This window comes from Sylvia atricapilla, chromosome 6 (genome assembly GCF_009819655.1).
Source record: "Sylvia atricapilla isolate bSylAtr1 chromosome 6, bSylAtr1.pri, whole genome shotgun sequence".
NCBI lineage: Eukaryota > Metazoa > Chordata > Aves > Passeriformes > Sylviidae > Sylvia > Sylvia atricapilla.
In genome coordinates this window covers 14,247,676-14,266,498 of record NC_089145.1, presented here as the reverse complement: position 1 = coordinate 14,266,498, position 18,823 = coordinate 14,247,676, and the positions used below count along the sequence as shown (strand labels likewise).

General features: G+C 43.6%; 2 protein-coding genes across 2 annotated transcripts; both read left to right on the top strand.

The window, feature by feature from the left end:
• LOC136362396 (serum amyloid A protein-like) lies at positions 1-1,612 on the top strand. The gene is made up of 4 exons (XM_066320851.1): positions 1-87; positions 392-535; positions 851-989; positions 1,408-1,612. The coding sequence occupies exons 2-4, from the start codon at positions 418-420 to the stop codon at positions 1,547-1,549; spliced, it is 399 nt and encodes a 132-aa protein (XP_066176948.1). The 5' UTR covers positions 1-87; positions 392-417; the 3' UTR covers positions 1,550-1,612.
• A 572-nt stretch (positions 1,613-2,184) lies between these two features.
• SAAL1 (serum amyloid A like 1) lies at positions 2,185-12,051 on the top strand. The gene is made up of 12 exons (XM_066320849.1): positions 2,185-2,324; positions 2,538-2,651; positions 3,610-3,693; positions 5,373-5,452; positions 5,825-5,884; positions 6,143-6,258; positions 7,347-7,530; positions 7,814-7,896; positions 8,041-8,229; positions 9,048-9,244; positions 9,750-9,842; positions 10,439-12,051. Exons 1-12 carry the CDS (start codon positions 2,208-2,210, stop codon positions 10,529-10,531), a joined length of 1,410 nt encoding a protein of 469 aa, XP_066176946.1. The 5' UTR covers positions 2,185-2,207; the 3' UTR covers positions 10,532-12,051.
• Positions 12,052-18,823: the final 6,772 nt, after the last annotated feature.

Genomic DNA, 18,823 nt, shown 5'->3' with positions numbered 1-18,823 from the left:
GGGTTTGAATTGCTTATAAATACCCTCCTTGAGTCTGAAAGCACACGAGACAATCTCCATCTCCTTTGGCTTTGCTGTTCTGCAGTGGTGAGTGACATTCTGAATTTGTGAGCTGTGTGCAGTGTTTTGAGCTGGTATTTGGGAGCTTCAGCATGTGGGGCTGCTTTGTACTCATGACAGGAGCAGCAGGGAGTGCTAAAATGCAGGTTTCTCACGTGCACCTGCTTTTGTTGATGAGCTTGTGGTTGCACAGAGGGCACCGCTCCTTGCAGGGGGAGAAGGGGGTCCTGGGCCAGCCCTCAGCGCTGGGGCAGCAGCCCGGGCACAGCTCAGGCTGTGGTGGGTTCTCAAAGGTGCTCCAGAACTGCTCATCTCTCTCACTGTCTCCCAGCTCCCCGTCAGGCTTGGCCGGGAACCATGAGGCTCTGGGTCTGCATTGCGTTGCTCTCCACTGTTCTGTGTGCAAGTGCTGACAGACCACGGATATTCGGAGGAGCGGTCCGAGCTGGACAGTTTGCCCGGGATGCAGTGAGAGGTAAGCTGCTGTTACCTTCAGGAACGCCCTCCCCAGGCACAGGTTACCAGCAGTCAGCGGTGCAGCCATCAGAGCTGGGAAATCTCAGCTGCATGTTGGAGACCCCGCTGGTTTCTGCTGCTGCTGGACGAGGGCTTTGGTCAGCCCCCACAGGTGTTTTCTGTGGGCACAGCCCTGGGCAAAGGCTGATGTGGAGCACTGCCCTCACTCTGCTCCTGCTCCTTGGGCCTTTCAGCTCCTGGCTGAAATGGTACCAAACTATTTCTGCTGCAACTCTTTCAAGTCAACATCATCTCCGATTCTTTTTTTCTTCAGGGTCATGGGATATGTACAGAGCCTACCGGGACATGCGTGAGGCAAATTACAAAGGTGCCGACAAGTACTTCCATGCCCGTGGGAATTATGATGCTGCCCGGAGAGGACCTGGTGGTGCTTGGGCAGCGAGAGTGATCAGGTAATGGAGTGTGCTTGGCTTGTTAACAGCGAGTTGTTAGGGATCCAGGCATTCCAGCTGCAGCGAGGTCCTTTTTGACTTGTACTCAGCTTTGCACCTAGAAGGACAGCAGAGGGGAGGGGAAGTAGTTCCCATCTGGACAGCCGGTCTCTGTAGGAATGCTCTGTATAGGTGCCACATGAGCGTGAGCCTTTCTTCTTGCCCTCCCGAGGTGACAGATTCCTCTCTCTGCATTTCTGGTGAGGAACTCTCCTTCTCTGCTGGTTCATTTCCCGACATAACTTGTCAAAGGCCGAGTGTGTGTTTGCATCTCACCCTGAAATACCCTAGGGAAAAGCAGTTTAACAAGAGTGAGGGAACCAGCACAAGGCTGAGTTAGATGCAGCATATTCAGGTGGCCTTTTCTCTTTCCCCACAGCGACGCCCGGGAGACCTGGCAGGGCAGGGTGAGCGGCAGAGGCGCCGAGGACACCCGCTTAGACCAGGAGGCGAACGCGTGGGGCCGGAACGGCGGGGACCCGAACCGCTACCGGCCCAAGGGGCTGCCCAAAAAGTACTAGCGCAGTACTCCGCTCCTGTCACACCTCCCTTTGTACAGCCGAATAAAGAAATCCTCCTGAGAACTTTCCCCTGTCTGCGAGCATCCATCGTCCCGGGGCGGGGGACTGCGGGGCGGGGGCGGCCGCGTCGGTGTCGGGGCATCACGGGGGCTGACAAAAGGTTTCCCTCGGGACCCTCGGGTGCTCCGGGAGCGCGGGTGCCACTTCCCGCGGAGGGGCGGCGCTGGGTGGGAGGGTCCCAGCACGGTCCCGGCGCGATCCCATCGCGATCCCGGCACGGTCCCGGTGCTATCCCATCGGGATCCCGGCACGGTCCCGGCGCGATCCCATCGCGATCCCGGCACGGTCCCGGTGCTATCCCATCGGGATCCCGGCACGGTCCCGGCGCGATCCCATCGCGATCCCGGCACGGTCCCGGTGCGATCCCATCGCGGTCCCGGCACAGTCCCGGCGCGATCCCATCGCGATCCCGGCACGGTCCCGGTGCTATCCCATCGGGATCCCGGCACGGTCCCGGTGCGATCCCGGCGCGGTCCCGGCGCTGCCCCGGGCGCGGGGGGCGGCAGCGGCCGCCGGCGGGCAGGGGGCGCTGTGGAGCCGCGGGCGCCGCTCTGGCCGCGCCGCCGCCTCGCTGTCCCCGCACGGCTGTGGGGCCACCATGGACCGCAACCCGTCTCCGCCGTGCAGCGATGCGGAGGAGGAGGAGGGGGACGCGGTGGGGAACACGGTGTACAGCAAGCACTGGCTCTTCAGCGTCCTCACCCGCCTCATCGAGGTGCGCGGCCTCCGGGAGGGAGCGGGCGGCGGGCCCGGTGTCGGTCGGCGGCGCTCCCAGGGCCGGGGGGACTCCCGGGGACCAGCGGGGACTCCCAGGGCACGAATCCGGGAGCTGAGCGGGGACACAGTGGGAGAACACCCGGGAACCCAGCGGGACCCAGCGGCCCCGGGTGGTGCCGGGGATTCAGCCGGCTCGTTTTCCCCCGCCCAGGTCATCGCCCCCGCGGAGCCGGATCCCGCCGCCAGCCCCGAGGGAGCCCGGACGGAGCTGGACGAGGAGATGGAGAATGACATTTGCAAGGTGTGGGACATGTCGATGGACGAGGTAGGAGCCTTGTGCCTGGGCTGCTCCGTCAGGATCGTGGTGGCAGTGGGAGAAGGCACGGACTCGGCCACCGCGGCGGCTCTGCCCTGCTGTGGTGGGCAGGGTGAGGCGGGACAGCTGCGCTGGGGCGGCCCCGAGCGGCCTCGGCACGGAGCCTGCGCTGGGACAGGGGCAGGACAGCGGCTGGAATCAGCCCTGGGGCACAGCCCGCGTCTTCAGCGTTTGGATTATGGGGATAATACTGGTGCCATCTCGAAACAGGCATATTTTCCTCTAGCGATTGTCATACGTCCTGCTGGTAGGCATAGTTTTCTCTGATAGATAAACGGCCTTTCAAAGTTTAGCTGCAGACTTGCAGTGTCAATGTAACACAGCTGCTTGGTCTTTTTCTCAGCATTGTCAAGTGCTGGAACAAATTCTCTCTCTCTGTCTCTGTCTCTATATATTAGTTTAAGCATTACTATTTTATTCCCTACCTTGTTGCTCAGATTTTAAATATGGCACATGGGTCTTTTATTCCCAAATAAGAGAACTAATCTTGTGTTTTAATGTGGTAAAATGAGGAGGAGATCTCCTCTTCTGTGTTTTGTGTGGCAATCCCTTCACTTGCTTCTTTTTTATATGTCATGGTGATATTATGCCTTCAAACGTGATATTTACTGAATTCTGTTTGAGTGTCTGTTTCTGCTGAGATAGGGAGCAATTTGCATTTTCTTGCAAATGTGACGTCTTGGTTCATTCTACAGCAAATCCCTGGCATACTGAATCACCAGAGGGCCTTGCTGACCTTCTCTCATTGAAAAACAAGGATTATTGGTATTAACTGTTGGCAAATAACAGATTTCTTGGAGTGGGTTTTTCATCTTTTTGATCCAGTCCTTGTGCTGTAGGAACACGTTTGATTTTGCATTTGGAAATTGCAGAGATCCATTTACTTCTCTGTTCACTTTCTCCACAGGATGTTGCTTTATTTCTTCAGGAGTTCAACGCCCCTGATATATTCATGGGAGTTTTTGCCAAATCCAAATGCCCTCGCCTAACTGTAAGTATGGCTGTGAAAAAGCTGTCCTGTTAGTAGCAACAGTAGGTAGCTCTGTATGTGTTAATAGCGACAGTAGGTAGCTCTGTATGTGCCTTTACATTTTTCTCCCTTCTCCCATTGCATGTGTAATGTATAAGGGGAACCAGGAGAAAACACAAAATCAAGTTTTAAAATGCTTTTTCACTCTGCTTTTAACATGGTGTAATCAGTAAGAATTTTGGTGATGCTGAAGCTGGCACATGTCTGCTCACACATCCTCATCTAGATAGGCTGATGAAGGACTGAGTTTATCAGACATAGTTATAGACTATGTTATAAAAGTTAAAGACCTGTTATAAAACCCATCAGTCTGGCCTTTTTTTTCCTTTTGACTTGTTTCATGATTACTGAACAGAAATGGTCATGAATTTGTGTAGTCAGGCCTGTGGAAGTGTGGTGGTTTGACCCTGGCTAGAGACCAGATGCCCACCAAAAGCTGCTCTGTCACTCCCCTCCTCAGCTGGGTAGGGGAGAGAAAATACAGCAAAAGGCTCATGGGTCAAGATAAGGGCAGGAAGAGATCACTCACTGGTTGCTGTGATTTGTCATAGGCTAAACAGACCCCACTTGGGGAGATTAATTTATTACCAATCAAATCAGAATAAGATAATGAGAAATAAACACAGAAAGATTACAAAAGGTAGTCTATAGAACTGTTAAGACACCAATACCTTAAATTTTTTTTATTTTTCCACTTATTTTGATGTCACTGATTTCCACTTGCTACACAGTGCACTGCAAGACTCAAGATTTTCAAAGGTATTCAGTGTTGATGTAAATCCTCTTTCTCAGAAGTTATCAAATGCTTTACTCCAGGAGATGAGTAGAGACAAATAGAGCTTTGAAAGTTCAGTACTTTGTCTTTTGGAAAGTACAACCCAAATTTGCAAGTGAGTGCAAATTGGCTGTCACAGCTACTTTGATGAAATAGTGTTTGCTGGAGTGCCTGCTTTAATTTAGCAGAGCTAATAGCATGTTAATAATTAAGAAGACAACCTTAGTGGAGAAAGTTGATTTCTGACTTTAAATTGCTGCAAACTAATGAGTCACTTCGTTTTAGCACTAGTCACATGCAGGTATTTCAGAGCTCTCATGGTCCCCTTTACACATGTGTGCGTCCTCTTAAATGATTATCTTGGCTTGAATATTCTAATGGCATCACTGCTATGGGATTTGTATTATTTTACTTTATTTTATTTTATTTTATTTTATTTTATATCTCTTGATTCAGAGAATGGACTTTGCTGGGAGCTTGTGTTAAGATCTCTTTCTTTTGTGAGCAAGTGAATATGAGTGAGGACAGCTTTTATGTAGTGATATTTTTGTTTTAGGACTCCTTCTTGCTTTATTAACAGGGCTGTCAAATTAGCTTCAACACAGTATACAAAGAATATAATATGCAAGCAGAGCTGATTTTATTTGCTTTTATGGAACACCATGACACCTAAATATCTGTATAATACCTGAATGTATTTTAGACTGGTCTGATAGAACAGAAAAAATTGTATCTTTGTCATTAAATCAAGCTTGCAAATCAAACTGGAAAACATCTTTGAACATCTCTTACTTTTGTCTTATGGCTCTGGAAGTGACACTGTGGACTTGCAGTTGTCTCATTGTACTGTGTTTTGACTTTCCAGGAAATCTGTGTGGGAATATTAGGGAATATGGCCTGTTTCCAGGACATCTGCATGTCCATTAGCAAAGATGAGAATCTTGGGTAAGTGTCTGTGTGTTTTCTACATGAACAAGTACTACTTGTGGGCTCATGATCAGGGAATTCATGTTAGAGAAGGATCTAAGCTTGCCTGCCAAGCCTCGTTTATTCATAACTTTTGGCTGACCATCTTTGTGTGGGAAGTGCTCAAGAAAGGAAGAAAGGACACAGGCCACTAATTTTGGGGATTTTTAATCTCCAGTCAAGCTAATTCCTAACTTTAGTGGTCTTGAGACAGTGGAAGTGCATGCACAGTTAGGAAAAGCTGGCTTTAATCTCAGAACATGGCTGCAGTTGAGAAATTACCCTTTTCTTACCTTTTATAAAAATAAAGATGGATTTATTAACTTTCCCCCCTGCATTTTCTCCTTAAAGCCAAGTGTTACTGCAACGTTTGTGTGATTCAGACTCCCCAACTCTTCTGGAAACAAGCAGGTAGGTTATCTCAGAAATGAATGCATCATTAGTGTAGTTCTGCTATGCTCTGAGGCCTGGGGAGAAAACTAACAAATGGGCTCACTATTTTATTATCCTCTCATCCTTTCCTTTTATTGTTTCTGCATTGTTGTGGAATCATTTCGCTGTGAGTTGGATTCCTCTTTTGTTTCCACTGTCAGTATTTTGGATTTACAGTTGTACAGCTAAAAGGAGTGAACTGGCATTTAATTTGTTAAATGGGGAATTCTTGCCTAGGTTGTTGTTAACTTGCCTCTCCCAGCCTGAGGTGGCCAATGTGTGGGTGGAGAGGATCCGAGAAAATCCTTCTGTGTACGACTGTGTTTGCTTTATCATGTCCAGCTCCACAAATGGTAAGTTGCCAAAACAAGCTGGGGTCTAGTGGGTGTTTGCAGAAGAAAAGTAAGAACTGAAGTTTGCAATTTCAAAGACAAGTATTTTCAGTTGGGTTAATTTTTTCAAAGTAAAGGAAACCTCATGAGTTTAAAGAACACCTAAACAAACTTGCCCTACCTTTGCAGGTTTATAAATATATATAAAACCAACCAGAAAAACACTCACAGAGAAAGAAGAAAGCTCTGGGGGGGAATCAAAATGTTTAATGGAAGAAATTGTTACTTGCCACAATAGAAGAAGGGACATAGTCCTCATTCAGGGATATACATATGTCATTTTTGAACCTTGAAACAAGACCTCATTTGATTTATTTTTTTAAAGTCAGATATGGGTTTTCTGTTTTTAAAACTACTGTATCTGTGGGATGGGAACTGGAGGAACAATTCAGTCACTCTGGCAGCTGAATACTGTGCAGGCTTTGGGTATGCAGACAGTGCTACACAAGTCTCTCTTAGCACTGATTTTAGCAAAAACCACCTCAACCACCTAAAAATGAAACTATTTTGCATTTATGTTTAACGTCCAACTCAGCTGTAACAGCAGTGTTCATTTGTCAAGAATCCTAATAATAACAGCTTTTCCAGTTTATCCATTTTTTAATGCCAATTCTCAAATCCTGCTCCATCCAATTGAAACAACAGATCTTAAGTAAAATGCAGATTGGCAGGTGAATGATTAGCATAAAACTGCATATATAAGAACAAATCTTGAAAAGCTTTACTTCAGAAGCAGAGGTTAGGACTTTTCAGGAACATGGAGTCTCTTTGCATAATACTGTTTCTTCTTCACCTATGGCATGACAAGGTAGAAGGTGCCAGTGGGCTTTCCAACAATCCCTTTTCCAACAATCCCCCAAAACTCTTTACCTGCTCTATGCCACATAAAGAAATTAAACATAGCAACCAGCAGTAGGTCACGAAGAAAATGAATTTATTTCGGTCCTGAATTTACTCTGAATGCTTGTATATACTAACATTTTGTGAGCTAATTTTTGCTCTTCACTTTTAGTCCTGTTGAAACAACAGTACCATTCTCTCTTGTGCAGTTGAGTTGCTGGTGAAGGTGGGTGAAGTGGTGGACAAGCTCTTTGATCTGGATGAAGAGCTGATGTTAAACTGGATCAAGAGCGGCACTTGTCGCTCTGTGGGACCGTCTGTAGATGATTCCCCTGAAGAACTTCCAGACTTTAAGATTGTGCCTTGTATACTTGAAGCAGCCAAGCAAGTCCGGTAAGGGAGATTGCTTTTTTTGGTTTTGTGGCTGTGGCTGGGGAGATTCCTTATAACCTTGTAAGGCCTGTGCCCAAACATCTTGCTTTTAATGGGAACAGCAGAGTTTGACAGATCACTGGGATGTATTTTCCTGGACTTATGATTTGAAATGAGTCAACTTGTTTGTTTGCAAAGGGGATGGCAGTGATTGTTGATGGGTGGGCTTCTCTGTGACCAAAACACAGAATATAGCTCAGTAAGCAGCACTTTAATTTGTCTTTTTGATGTTTGTTCTGTGTAGATCAGATAACCCAGAAGGACTGGATGTTTATATGCATATCCTGCAGCTCCTGACCACGGTGGATGAGGGTATCCAGGCTATTGGTAAGAACCTGGAATTGCTACATGTGAGGGGATCGAGAGAGGCTGTAACTTCTGCATCACCACTTATTTATTGGGGAGAACAGGAATTCTTGTACCTGGATTAAATTTGTTGGGTTGGTGGGTTCTCTTTCTTTCTTTCTCAAGTGCAGGCTCCTGATGGAGGAAAAGATACTTGGAGTTTGCTTTATGACCTCGTTTGCCAGGAGCTTTGCCAGCCAGATGATCCCCCCATCATTGTGCAGGAGCAGAAGACTGTGCTGGCCTCTATTTTGTCCGTGCTGTCTGCTATGTTTGCTTCACAGACAGAGCAGGAATACACCAGGATGAGAAAAAGCAAGTCATGCTATTTTCTGTTCTTTTTTTGTTGTTTTTTTTTTCAAAAGTTAATGTTCACAATTGGCTTTATGTGGGTGTGGAAGCTGGTTCAATTCAGTGGCATTGCATACAGTAAATTTTTTCCCTGGTTGCTCAAAATCACAGCTAGCCCAAAGTTCAGTTACTGGGTGGGGTGTAAATTCTGAGGAGTTGCAGTACCAGAATCTGCTCAATCTTCTCCATTGGATAAATTAGTGAAAATTGCAGAATTTATTTTTGCTAAAATATAGTAATGCATTATTACATTATTATTTTATACATAATATACACTACATATATTTTTGTGTAGTAATTTTTTTTTTTTTAGTAGGGGGTGATTCTGCACTTACTTAAATCTCTCTATCATATCTTGCTTTTCAATCCATGGACAAGTCTTTAGAATTAAAAGCCTGTCTTGAGAATGTGAGTCAGGGTCACCTGCAGCAGAAAGAAGCTGTGCAGTTTGGCTTGTCAGATAGGATTATCTGGATGCAAATTTAACATAGTGCCCACACTGGGTACTACTAAAGACAGTTTCCTTCTCATGCTCCTTACACTGGCGTATAGTTTTTATAGGCACAGGTCAGCTTGCAGGAAAAATTATTTGGGTCATCTACTAAATTTCCACTTGCTTCTTCAAAACTGTCTTTGAGTAACAGATCACAACACTGTCAGAATATACATTCCTATAGCTTTTGTGTAAAATCTGATGGTGTATTTCGAAATTCTAATGCCTTGAAAGGATGGACAAGAATTTTCAGTGTTAAAGTTCACTGTTCTTGTTACTTTGTATTAAGATATGCCGCTGATTGGGAGCTTGATTCGTATTTTACAATACATGGAGGGCTGTAGGAAGAGAGCTGCTGATAACTCCAAGGAGTCTGAGCAAGAGGAGACTGGAAGGACTGATGTCAACGAGGAAGATTTCCATTTAAAAATTTTGAAGGATATTTGCTGCGAATTACTTTCCAATATGCTTCAAGAACTAACCAAGGTAAGAATAAACAAAATTATAGTATGGATTTCTGCAGGGTAGGTAAGATAAAATTATTTACTGTCAATGTGGACATTTTTCTGGGCAAGTGCAGTTGCTTACTGGGAATTCATTAGAGAATCAACCAGATGTAGCAACATGTGTGGAACACAGATTTTCTGAGGTGTGTGCCAAGGTTCTGTATGATAAATTCTCTAGATACATGTTTCCCTTTCTTTTGAATGAAAGTCACTTTATTTAAGAAACAGGAAACACTGTCGATATGTAATCTCACCTTCTCAGCTGGACCTTTTTAATTATGGAAGCATTCAGGTTAAGAGACTTGTGACGTGTGAGCTTTCACACCTTTTTGTATCAGGTGTGCTTGGCTTCCTCTGAGAACTAAGTTCTGGTTGTTTTACCTGTTTATGAGAAGAAAACCACATTCTGTAGGTGTGTGCACAGTTTTGAGTTTGTTCTTTCAACAATTGTTCATGACATGCTGGTTGTATTTTTGATTTTCCAGGAGAATACCTTAGAAGGACTGCACCAGGGACACCTGAATGAACAGACATGTTCCTGTGCTTTTCAGAACCTCTTACCTCTGTATTTTGCTTCGGTGAGTATGTGACAAGATCTGTGACACAGCTGAAAAAATGGCTCCTTGGGTGGCAGGACCTTTCCAAATCTGATGTGCAAACAGCACAGAATTGCTCAGGCACAGGTAAATAACCATCCAGTGCCAGATGGTGTTTTACCCCCCCCTTGTCTGTTCCACCTCACGTGAGCCAGAGCTTTGCTGAGATCATCAGCTGCTGTCAGGGCCAAACTTTGCTGATGTGAGTGGATGTCTGAAAACTTATCCTAGCTGAAAATTTGTCCTGTATATTTTTATAGAAGAACTATTCTAAATATTTTTCATAGGGAACTTTTCTCTGAGTGAGAAGAGTTTCTGTGTTTCCTTTAAACAAAAAGTAAGGCTTTGAGGAAAGTGGTACATTTTCAAAATTTAGACTAACTGGAATTGTGGGGTTTAGGAGGAAGGTAGCTACTGTGGGGCATTTTCCATTTTTCATTGCAGTGGCTGCTGCTGGCTGCTCTTATTTGGAAGGTACAGAAATAGAAAGAGCCACAGTGCCAGTGTAAGAATTCTGTGTTCCATGCAAGTTGGTTTGGTTGGGTTTTTTTCTCCTTGTGTGTGTTTTTTATTTCCAGGTGGAGAGTTTCCTTGAAGTCCTGCGTGAGGCTGATCAGACACTTGCTGACAATCTAGAAAAACGTTTCCCAAGCCTGAAGGTTCACACCTAAGAATGTACATGAAGTATTTTCCTTCTTTGAAATGAAGATTTCTGACTGCTTTATTACAGTGTTTCAGAAATCAAGTTTTCAGTAAATGCAGGAGAATAAGGCAACGTCTTTACCAGCAGGTGGCTTTTAAGAAAGGTTCTGGGTAGCCAGGATTAACCTGGTCTGCAAGGGGAAGGAAATGACTGTAAATCACTTCTGCATCTTCCATCCTGTCTGCTCTGATAATAACAGACTGTTGATTTCTAATTGCTCTCCTGCAGGGAAGTTTTCTTTGAATAACTCTGAGTTCTGTGCTTTTCAACTGAAGTTGAAACAGCAAAATGAATGAAATGCACTGAGTAGTTCTTTAACATGGTGCTAGTTTCTTTCAAGTTGCTGTTGACAAAAGGAGGATTACTCAATAAAAAAGTCCCTTAAAGCACCTGATAAAAACAGTTAAATTATAGAATTGTTTGGGGAGTTTTTTAGATCCTATCAGTACCTTGAGCAGGTACTGTTATGAACAGAAATGTTTCATCCTGCTCCTTTCTAATCTTCACACTTCTTCTACTGAAGTAGAATCTCCACTGCAGCTCTGAGCTGTGGTGTCTCAGTCCTGTGCAGTTCAAAGGATTTGAGAATATCATTACCAGTGGTCTGTGCTGCAGCTTCCAGCCATTGCAGGTAACTACCCACAGTTGAGAGTTGCAGGGCAGCTTTGAATTCGATCCCTGGTACACTTGCAGACACCTTCTGGGTTTTTTGCAGCAGTCTCTGCTTCAGGTTAGAAGTGTAATGTGTATCAGTTCTTTCCTTCTTCAATTTGTTGTATAATTATCTCAGAATGCCATGAGAAATGCCATATTTTCCATGGGAGAGCTTAGGGTGTTGGGTTACTTGCAGGAAATTCAGTGTACAGTCTCCTGAAACTCCCACTTCAGTTATATGATATTTTAACTGTGTTGCATTTTTAGATCCTGTGTTTGCATGCAGTGCATCTGACACGTTCTGAGTCTGAAGAGACAGCACAGCAGCACATCAGCTTCACTGCTTCTGTAAATGAGAGTGGAAAACAATTGGCCTTTATTAGGTTTGAGATGAAAAAGCAAATGGGAACCAGAGCATAGAGAGTAACTTAGTGTCACATACACACATTCCCTGGCTCTCCAGGTTTTCCAGACTTTAACGTTGTGCTGGGCCATGTTGTGTTACCAGAGTTACCTGGACATGTGGTAAAACACAGTATGTGTATATGTATATATAACCTTTCCATCCCAACCTCCAACCAGTTTTCAAAACCAGTGCAATTCAATCATCCCCCTGCCAGCAGCATCTTAGTTGTCACTGGGGAATTTGGAATTGAAAATACCTGTTTTGTGTCACCAAAAAGAATTGCTGTTGTTTATATCAATTTTTGTATGCTATGTTGGAGAAAACTGGTGACTGTGAATCAGATGACAGCATTTTTCATACTACTTTGACAGTTTTGGGATATTTTCTTAAATCTACAGATTCGTAATAAAGCTGTTTTTTTAAAAAAAGCCCTGTATGCTTTCCTTCATTCTAGTGTCAATTAAATTTGTTTTCTGAGCCGCTAGAAACGTCTGTTACTCTTAAGTGTGTCAGTTGTAAGAGGAAAATTGAACCTCTTCATAATGCCTGTGTGCTGTAAAAATATGTTTTCCTTCATTGAATATTTATTTTAACTCTTGCTTTTTTTGCATAGTCATTTTTACGGTCTGGAAGCTAACGTGTGTCTTATCCCATAAACATTTTTTGAGCTTAGTTTGTCCCCAGCTGTTCCACCATAGCATGTTCCACCATAGTGAAGAATTATTTCTGGTGTGCATCTGCTGAAACTTGTCACAGTTGAAATTCTACAGTACCCATTTAATGTAATACAGAAAAAAGAAAAGCTGAGACAAGATCTCTTGTTTTATTTTGTTCCTTCTCCTTTTCAATACACCAATATCCAGTGCTGGCAGATGAACTGTTAAGTGTCAGTGATATCTGGTGCCTGTCATGCGACATAAAAAATGACAGAAAAAGTGACTGATGTCTTGTGGGAACCCAGGTGGATCCCATTCTCCTGCTCACTGGCAACACAAGGAGCTGCAGGAATGGTCAGTCAGCCCTGCTTCAGCAGAGTGATAATTCAGGTATGCTGGGAATTTTTATCCTTGATAAGCACGGTGAACTGGAGACGGGGATTCCCACCCCTTGTGAGGTGGGTGTGACACTGCCCTGGGGAGTGAGAGACTGGTGCAGGGTGAATGCGAGGGACCTGTGTTTGTGGGGTTGAGAGAGGGAAGAAATTATTCCTGGGAGTAGGTGGATGATGGGTTTGGAACTGGAGCATGTGTGTTTCATCATCCTGCCAGCAGGGACCTCCCTTGGCCTGTGCTTCGTGAGCAGCTTGTGTTGGGGTTTTGGCGGGATTGAGGTTTTTCTGGGGAGGGGCAAGGAAAGTTTGGGAGGTTTTTGGGTTTTGAGTTTAGTATGTATTTTTTTTTTAATTCCCTTTCCCAGACCTGTTTTGACACCCACTGGCAATCCTGAGCTCCCTAGGCCCGTTAATTCAGGATGGTTATCTGTCTGTGTACAAGCAGGTGAGCAGCTTTCTTCCGGACCAAAGATCTGATTAACTCCAGAGCATCTTCCTTTGGGGAAAAATGAGAAGTATTTGTTGCTGAACAGAAGTGGATATCTGAAGCACTGAACTAAAGCAGCAGGAGCTCAATCTTCCTTGGACAGAGCTGGATGTGACTTGTGAGAATATGAGAACACATGTGACATGAGAACAGTCATAGAAAATTGACACAGAAAACCAACTGGAAGGCCTTTAATTTAAATTAGTCTTAATAGATCCTTATAATAATTTCATTCAAAGATAGGATTCTAAAATTTGGCATCTTCATCCCACATCGTAACTTTTTCCTGGTGGGACAAAGCACCACAAAACCAAAGAAATCTGGGATATAGGAAAAAAACCAGTGGCATTGGAATACTTTATCTGCTCCTTCGGCAATGCAAGGAGGTGGTTGCTGATACCCTAATGCTTGCCTAATATTCATGATGCAAACTTGTCCTTTCTGGTAGGCTGGACCATGAAATCTAAAAAGCTCTTTTCTGTGCTTCTCCATATCCATGTCTCTCTGTTTGCCTCATTTTCCGTCACTACTATTTTAGTTCATATTTTGTCTAAGTGCCTTGGTGAGTCCTTTGTAAGATGAAACTGCCTTGTTATAAACACCTGTCACTGAAACTAAGCTGAATCCAAAAGAAATAATAAGATAAAATCTTTATTTTTAAGTGAAGTAACTTCATAGTTTATTATATTGGCTCTAAAAGGTATGGAGGTGTTGCTGTGGCTTTGTTTGCCTGGAAAATCTGTATTCTTTCTCATTACCCTTATTGTGGCTGCTACTGGGAGTTACAAAAGCAGCAGTCTCTGTTTTATTTTTCACTGAAGAATTTGCTTTTTATTTTTTCTAGAGAAGAATCTTTTGGTCACAGCAGTTCCCTTTTATTACCCCCCCAAAATTAAATGTCCTTTTTTTCAGCGCTCGCCGTTTGCTTTTCATTTTGTTGGCGATGATGATGAAATTCACATGCTCTGCCAAAGTCAGTGGGAAAGGAAGGACCTGACACACCTGGGGCAAGGACCAGCCTGCTGTGATGTTACACAATTCCCCAAAACCCCCTCATGTGAAGGCAAGCCCAGGCAGCCACGTGGCTCAGCCTTGCAGTGAGGGAAGCCCCTCAGTCAGAGCCGACAGGGCGTGAGCTGAGCCAACCTGACAGCACCAGCATGGCAAAACAAACCAGGATATTGCCAACAGCCATCGACAGAGGTTTTGCAGTGAGAAATACTGCTCCTACACCTCCTTTTGTTTCTCTCCCCGATTCACTTTTGCAAAGAGCAACACAGTTTTATGACGCAAGGAGCTGACATCTAAGATGGGTAAGAGAACGGGTTTGCTTCTGAGTTGTTACTGTGGAGAAAATGAATGAACCCAAGGAAAGCCCAGTGAAGCTCTACTTTTCTTTCTCCCAGGTCACTGCATGTGAGCTGCACGTCTTAGTGATGGCTCAGTAAAGTCTGAGAGATGAATTTCATACAAAGGCTACTGTGAAAGAGCTCGCAAAGGAAAGGTAACGGGTAGAAGGCTGTGAAGAGAAGACAGTAATAGTAGAAAAGGAAAAAAGATGAAGAAGAGAGACTGGAGAAAGAAGGAAAACAGGGAAAAGCCTGGAAGAATTCTGGTTTCTTCCAGGAAGAGAATAAATATTAAGTGTGATGTTGAAGGAGAAAGTTATTACATATCAGTAATTATGTTAGCATTCTAGAGCTGTCCAGGGGGAATATCTGATGTGCAGTCACCTATCAAAAGTCTAACACTGATTACATTTTCTGTTTTCAAAGCTGAATCTCTTTTGCAGTTACTCCTGCTCTTATGGGAATGAGACAAGCTTAAGGTGAACACGAGCTCTTTAAAACCACAGCAGTTGTCTAATGAATATTGCTGGTATTTAAAAATTTCTTTTTTTATTTCACCCACTCTCCCCTCCTTGTTTTTTTGCTGGCTGGGTGAGGCATTAGGGTGCCAAATCGTGATGAAGGTGAGGCAGAGTCAGGTGTTGCAAGCCCTTGCCTGGCATAGGTCTCGAGCATGACAGAGGCAAGGTGTGAAAGCAGAGTCCTGCAGGGTTGGTGCTTGTCCACTGGTCTGCAGCAGCCTGCAGCCTGCTCCTGGCACAGGCACAGTCACTGCCTGCATCTTTGTGCCCATGGTAACTTGTTGACACTTCCCCAACTTATGTCCCTTCATCCAGTTTCCAAGGAAATCTTAGAAAAGCAAATGCACCTTGGTATTCTGTGTTGCGATAGTGGCAGTTATTTATTCTGTGCTTTAGGTTATGCAAACTTCATTTTAATTTTGCAGTGAGTTTGTATCAATATTGTTTTTGTTGTCATGTATATAATTTTTGGTGACAGCTCTGTTTAAAGAAGATGTAACTTTAACAAGCCATCTGTTAACCTTACATAGAAAGGAAATGCTTTTGTCAATTATTCCAATGAAATCAGGAAAATAATTTCCTGGCCTCCAGTAGTAGACCAGTCACCCTATCTTCTGTCAATAGAAGGATATTGAAACACACAGGAAATACGTGCACACTTTTATCCTGGCCTGCAATACAGCCACAGTGCTGCATTATAATTAGCCAGTGATGTCAGAAGGTTTCATTTTCCATTAGAACTTCTTTGTAGTGCACAAACACTTTTATTCAACATCAGAGAGTTTCCTTATTAGTCAGGTGGGAAGGCTGGATACAGGAGCAATGGGAAGACACTTTGAGTTTATGCCAGCCTGATTAGTAAAGATTTTGATTTAATAAATTAAGATAGTAGAAAAGAAGGACAAATACTTCAAATTAGGTGGGAATAAAAGAACCTGCAAAATTATTCCATTTTGTCATTTGAGATGAAGCCATTACAGTGGCTGAATGGAAGGAAGAGCAGTGATGGACAGAAAAGGCTGGAATAATAGGGAAGAGAAAAATGAATGGAGAAAACATGGAAGAGCAAGGGAGGAGTCTGGTTTTGTGAGCTTAGGAGATAGAAGATATTTATGAGTAGACAGAAAGAAACACAGGAAATTGCCTATGAGCTGACCAATGACGTAGGTCCAAGGAAAATGTCTGAGACATAAATGTGTTGGCACTGTGTAGTGTGAGCAGCTCTTGTGGGAAAGTCCCAAGCCGAAATGAAGGAAAGATTTGTCCTTTTCCCTTCTTCCCTTGTTGGAGAGGTTCTCCTAACTCTTAAAAGAAGATGGAAGATAGATGCAAAATATACTGGCATTGAGTTGCTCTGGAGAGGGGTTGGAGTTGCCCGGGCTAATTCCTACACAGTCCACGTGCTTATGGACACAAGCAAGAGCAGCCAGGGGTGACCCTGAGAGGCAAACTTCTTACAGCTTTCCTAATTCTTCAGCCTTTCTGGACACCATAGCTGGTGGGTGAGGACAGCATCCAGCAGTGTGTCTTTGAGCCCACTCTGCTCAATTCCCTCTTGCCCGGCACTCAGTGATGAATGTAAGGATCAGAACCAGATATTTTATTGCAACATTAGCAGTAACTTTAACCAACAGATTTGGAGTCAATCCCCACCATGGAAGTATTGAAAATAACCACACTGTTACTCCACAGCTTTTGCATTAGAAGAGATCTTAATACTGCAGAGCCATCTGAGGGGCAGACTTGTTTTTTTTTTGATTACCACAATGTAAAGGTTGAGGGTGCTTTGTTGGAAGAACCTGCTGAATGTGACACAGCACAATGTGATTGTCCACACAGGGTAAAGGCAATGCTGTCATGATTTAATTAACCAGTTCTGATCTGCTGATCCCCGAGTTCACGCAGACTTGAAAGAAGTAAATATAATTAAATGAAACAAAGGGGGTTTTTTCCCCTTTGGTAAAGGCTCTGGGCCCTTTTGCTTCTTCTGCAAGATAACAAAAAGCTTATGAATAACAGGCACAGTGGTCTTTGTTGTTGTTGTTGACTTAATGCAGAAGGTTGGCAGGAGGAATATTATGCACAGGTGCAGTATGCATGGCATCAGAAGATGACACATGGGTGTTTGAAATGAGTTTTTTAAAATTTGAATTCCAGAGTTAGGTTGCAAAGGTATAAAAACATTTTTTCAGTGTTGCCTGTTGCAGGTCAGGATAATTTTGACAATAAGTCTAATGATTGAGTTGAAACCTCATCATAATGGAGGAAAGAGGTAAAAGGGGTTCAAATTCCGTTCTTGGTTTGTCCAAAGGCTTTTTGTGTGTAACTGCCTAAAGCTGTGCAAGCCCTCAGTGCCTCAGTGTGATTCCACAGCGGGTCTGGATGGGTTTCCACCACCCAGAAGTGGTGCCTGTGCAGCTGCCTGGGTGGCTTTGAGAGCACACTCACAAATTTACAGTGGTTTCCTTGGCCATAGACATTGTGTAAAAGCATATCCTTGTCCAGTCATGGGCTTTGTGCCTCCTCTCACATGGAGCTGTTTCTGCCAGCAGCTGAGACCTGCCCTCACCAAGCACCACATCGTCATTCCTAGTTTTGTGTCTGTGCTGGACAGGTTTGTGGAGGCAGATGTCACTTTGAGGAAGTTCCCTTATATTCTACTGCATGTGCTTATGTCATGTGTTTGTCATTCACAAATGACCCAGCATGAGATTGTGCAGATGTCATTTATGGTGTGCTATGACAAATTTACCAGAAGATCTCTGATAACTACATTTACCATGTGGGTTTTTTTCAGAATTTGCCCCTGTCTTTCGGGAAGTCAGTTCTAGATTGTGTTTTTTAATTGTTTTTATTAATGGAGTAAGAGAGAGTGGGTGGGATGAAGAAGCATAATAAAAATGAGGAATACCCAATCTATTTAACCCCCTTTGTTCTCTGGAGTAATTCCACATCAATGAAAGCCAATGTTGATTAACACAACTTGTTCTTGACTAAAATCAGATTTAAAATAAGCAAATATTTTGTCCAGGTAGTTTGCCAGATATTAAAGATTAGTTGGACTCATCCAGAATGAACTTTTCTTCTTTTCTTTCTAAAAATTGGTACTGTCTTTTCCAATTTCTAACTTTTTTCTATTTAGTCCCTACAAACACATGAATAGGTGAAAAGAATTGTGAATAGATGAGAGGCACAATGTCAGTTCACTAAATATATTGTTGTGAATTGCACTTAACTCTGCTTGTAGCTCTTTGACAAATCCTCATTAGCCTGTTTTGGTCTACACTTGGATCCTCTTGTAAGTCTACTGACAGTTTGCCACCCTAATCTTTTATCCATGATCCTGGTTACTGTTTAGCTAATGTTTTTGACCTTAAATAATCTTATAAGGTTTTATTTCTGTGAAATAAAATTTTGTACCTCGTGTTCCTAAAAGCAAAGCTCTCTAATCAGGCAGATGAGACTCATTAGTGTTACATTTTAAGGAGCCATACTTTGATCCAAACTAATTAATTTTGCCCCAATACAAAATTGTTCTAACTATAATGGGAGCTAAAATCTAATAAGATAAAAGAAATTCAGAGAGGACCAAACATCTGTCGTAAGAACACAGCAAGATGAACAGCTTTTGCCAGTCTTGGAAATGATTATGTGTTTCACAGCTCTGGGACTGGACATTTTACAACTGTCAGTGTGTTTAAAGTTGCTGCTGTGAATTGATGGGTTTACATTGCTGGTTTTCATCCCTGGAGCAAAAAGTGACTGTGATTTAATTTATGTTGTTCATGCTGG

What these genes read in the sequence shown, in the direction of transcription:
- LOC136362396 (XM_066320851.1), top strand. Translation starts at nt 418, where the DNA reads ATGAGGCTCTGGGTCTGCATTGCGTTGCTCTCCACTGTTCTGTGTGCA. An exon ending in TGCCCGGGATGCAGTGAGAG is followed by an intron (nt 536 to 850) that starts GTAAGCTGCTGT and finishes TTTTTTCTTCAG; the next exon opens with GGTCATGGGATATGTACAGA. An exon ending in TGGGCAGCGAGAGTGATCAG is followed by an intron (nt 990 to 1,407) that starts GTAATGGAGTGT and finishes CTTTCCCCACAG; the next exon opens with CGACGCCCGGGAGACCTGGC.
- SAAL1 (XM_066320849.1), top strand. Translation starts at nt 2,208, where the DNA reads ATGGACCGCAACCCGTCTCCGCCGTGCAGCGATGCGGAGGAGGAGGAG. An exon ending in TGAGGGTATCCAGGCTATTG is followed by an intron (nt 7,897 to 8,040) that starts GTAAGAACCTGG and finishes TTCTTTCTCAAG; the next exon opens with TGCAGGCTCCTGATGGAGGA. An exon ending in TGCTTCAAGAACTAACCAAG is followed by an intron (nt 9,245 to 9,749) that starts GTAAGAATAAAC and finishes TTGATTTTCCAG; the next exon opens with GAGAATACCTTAGAAGGACT.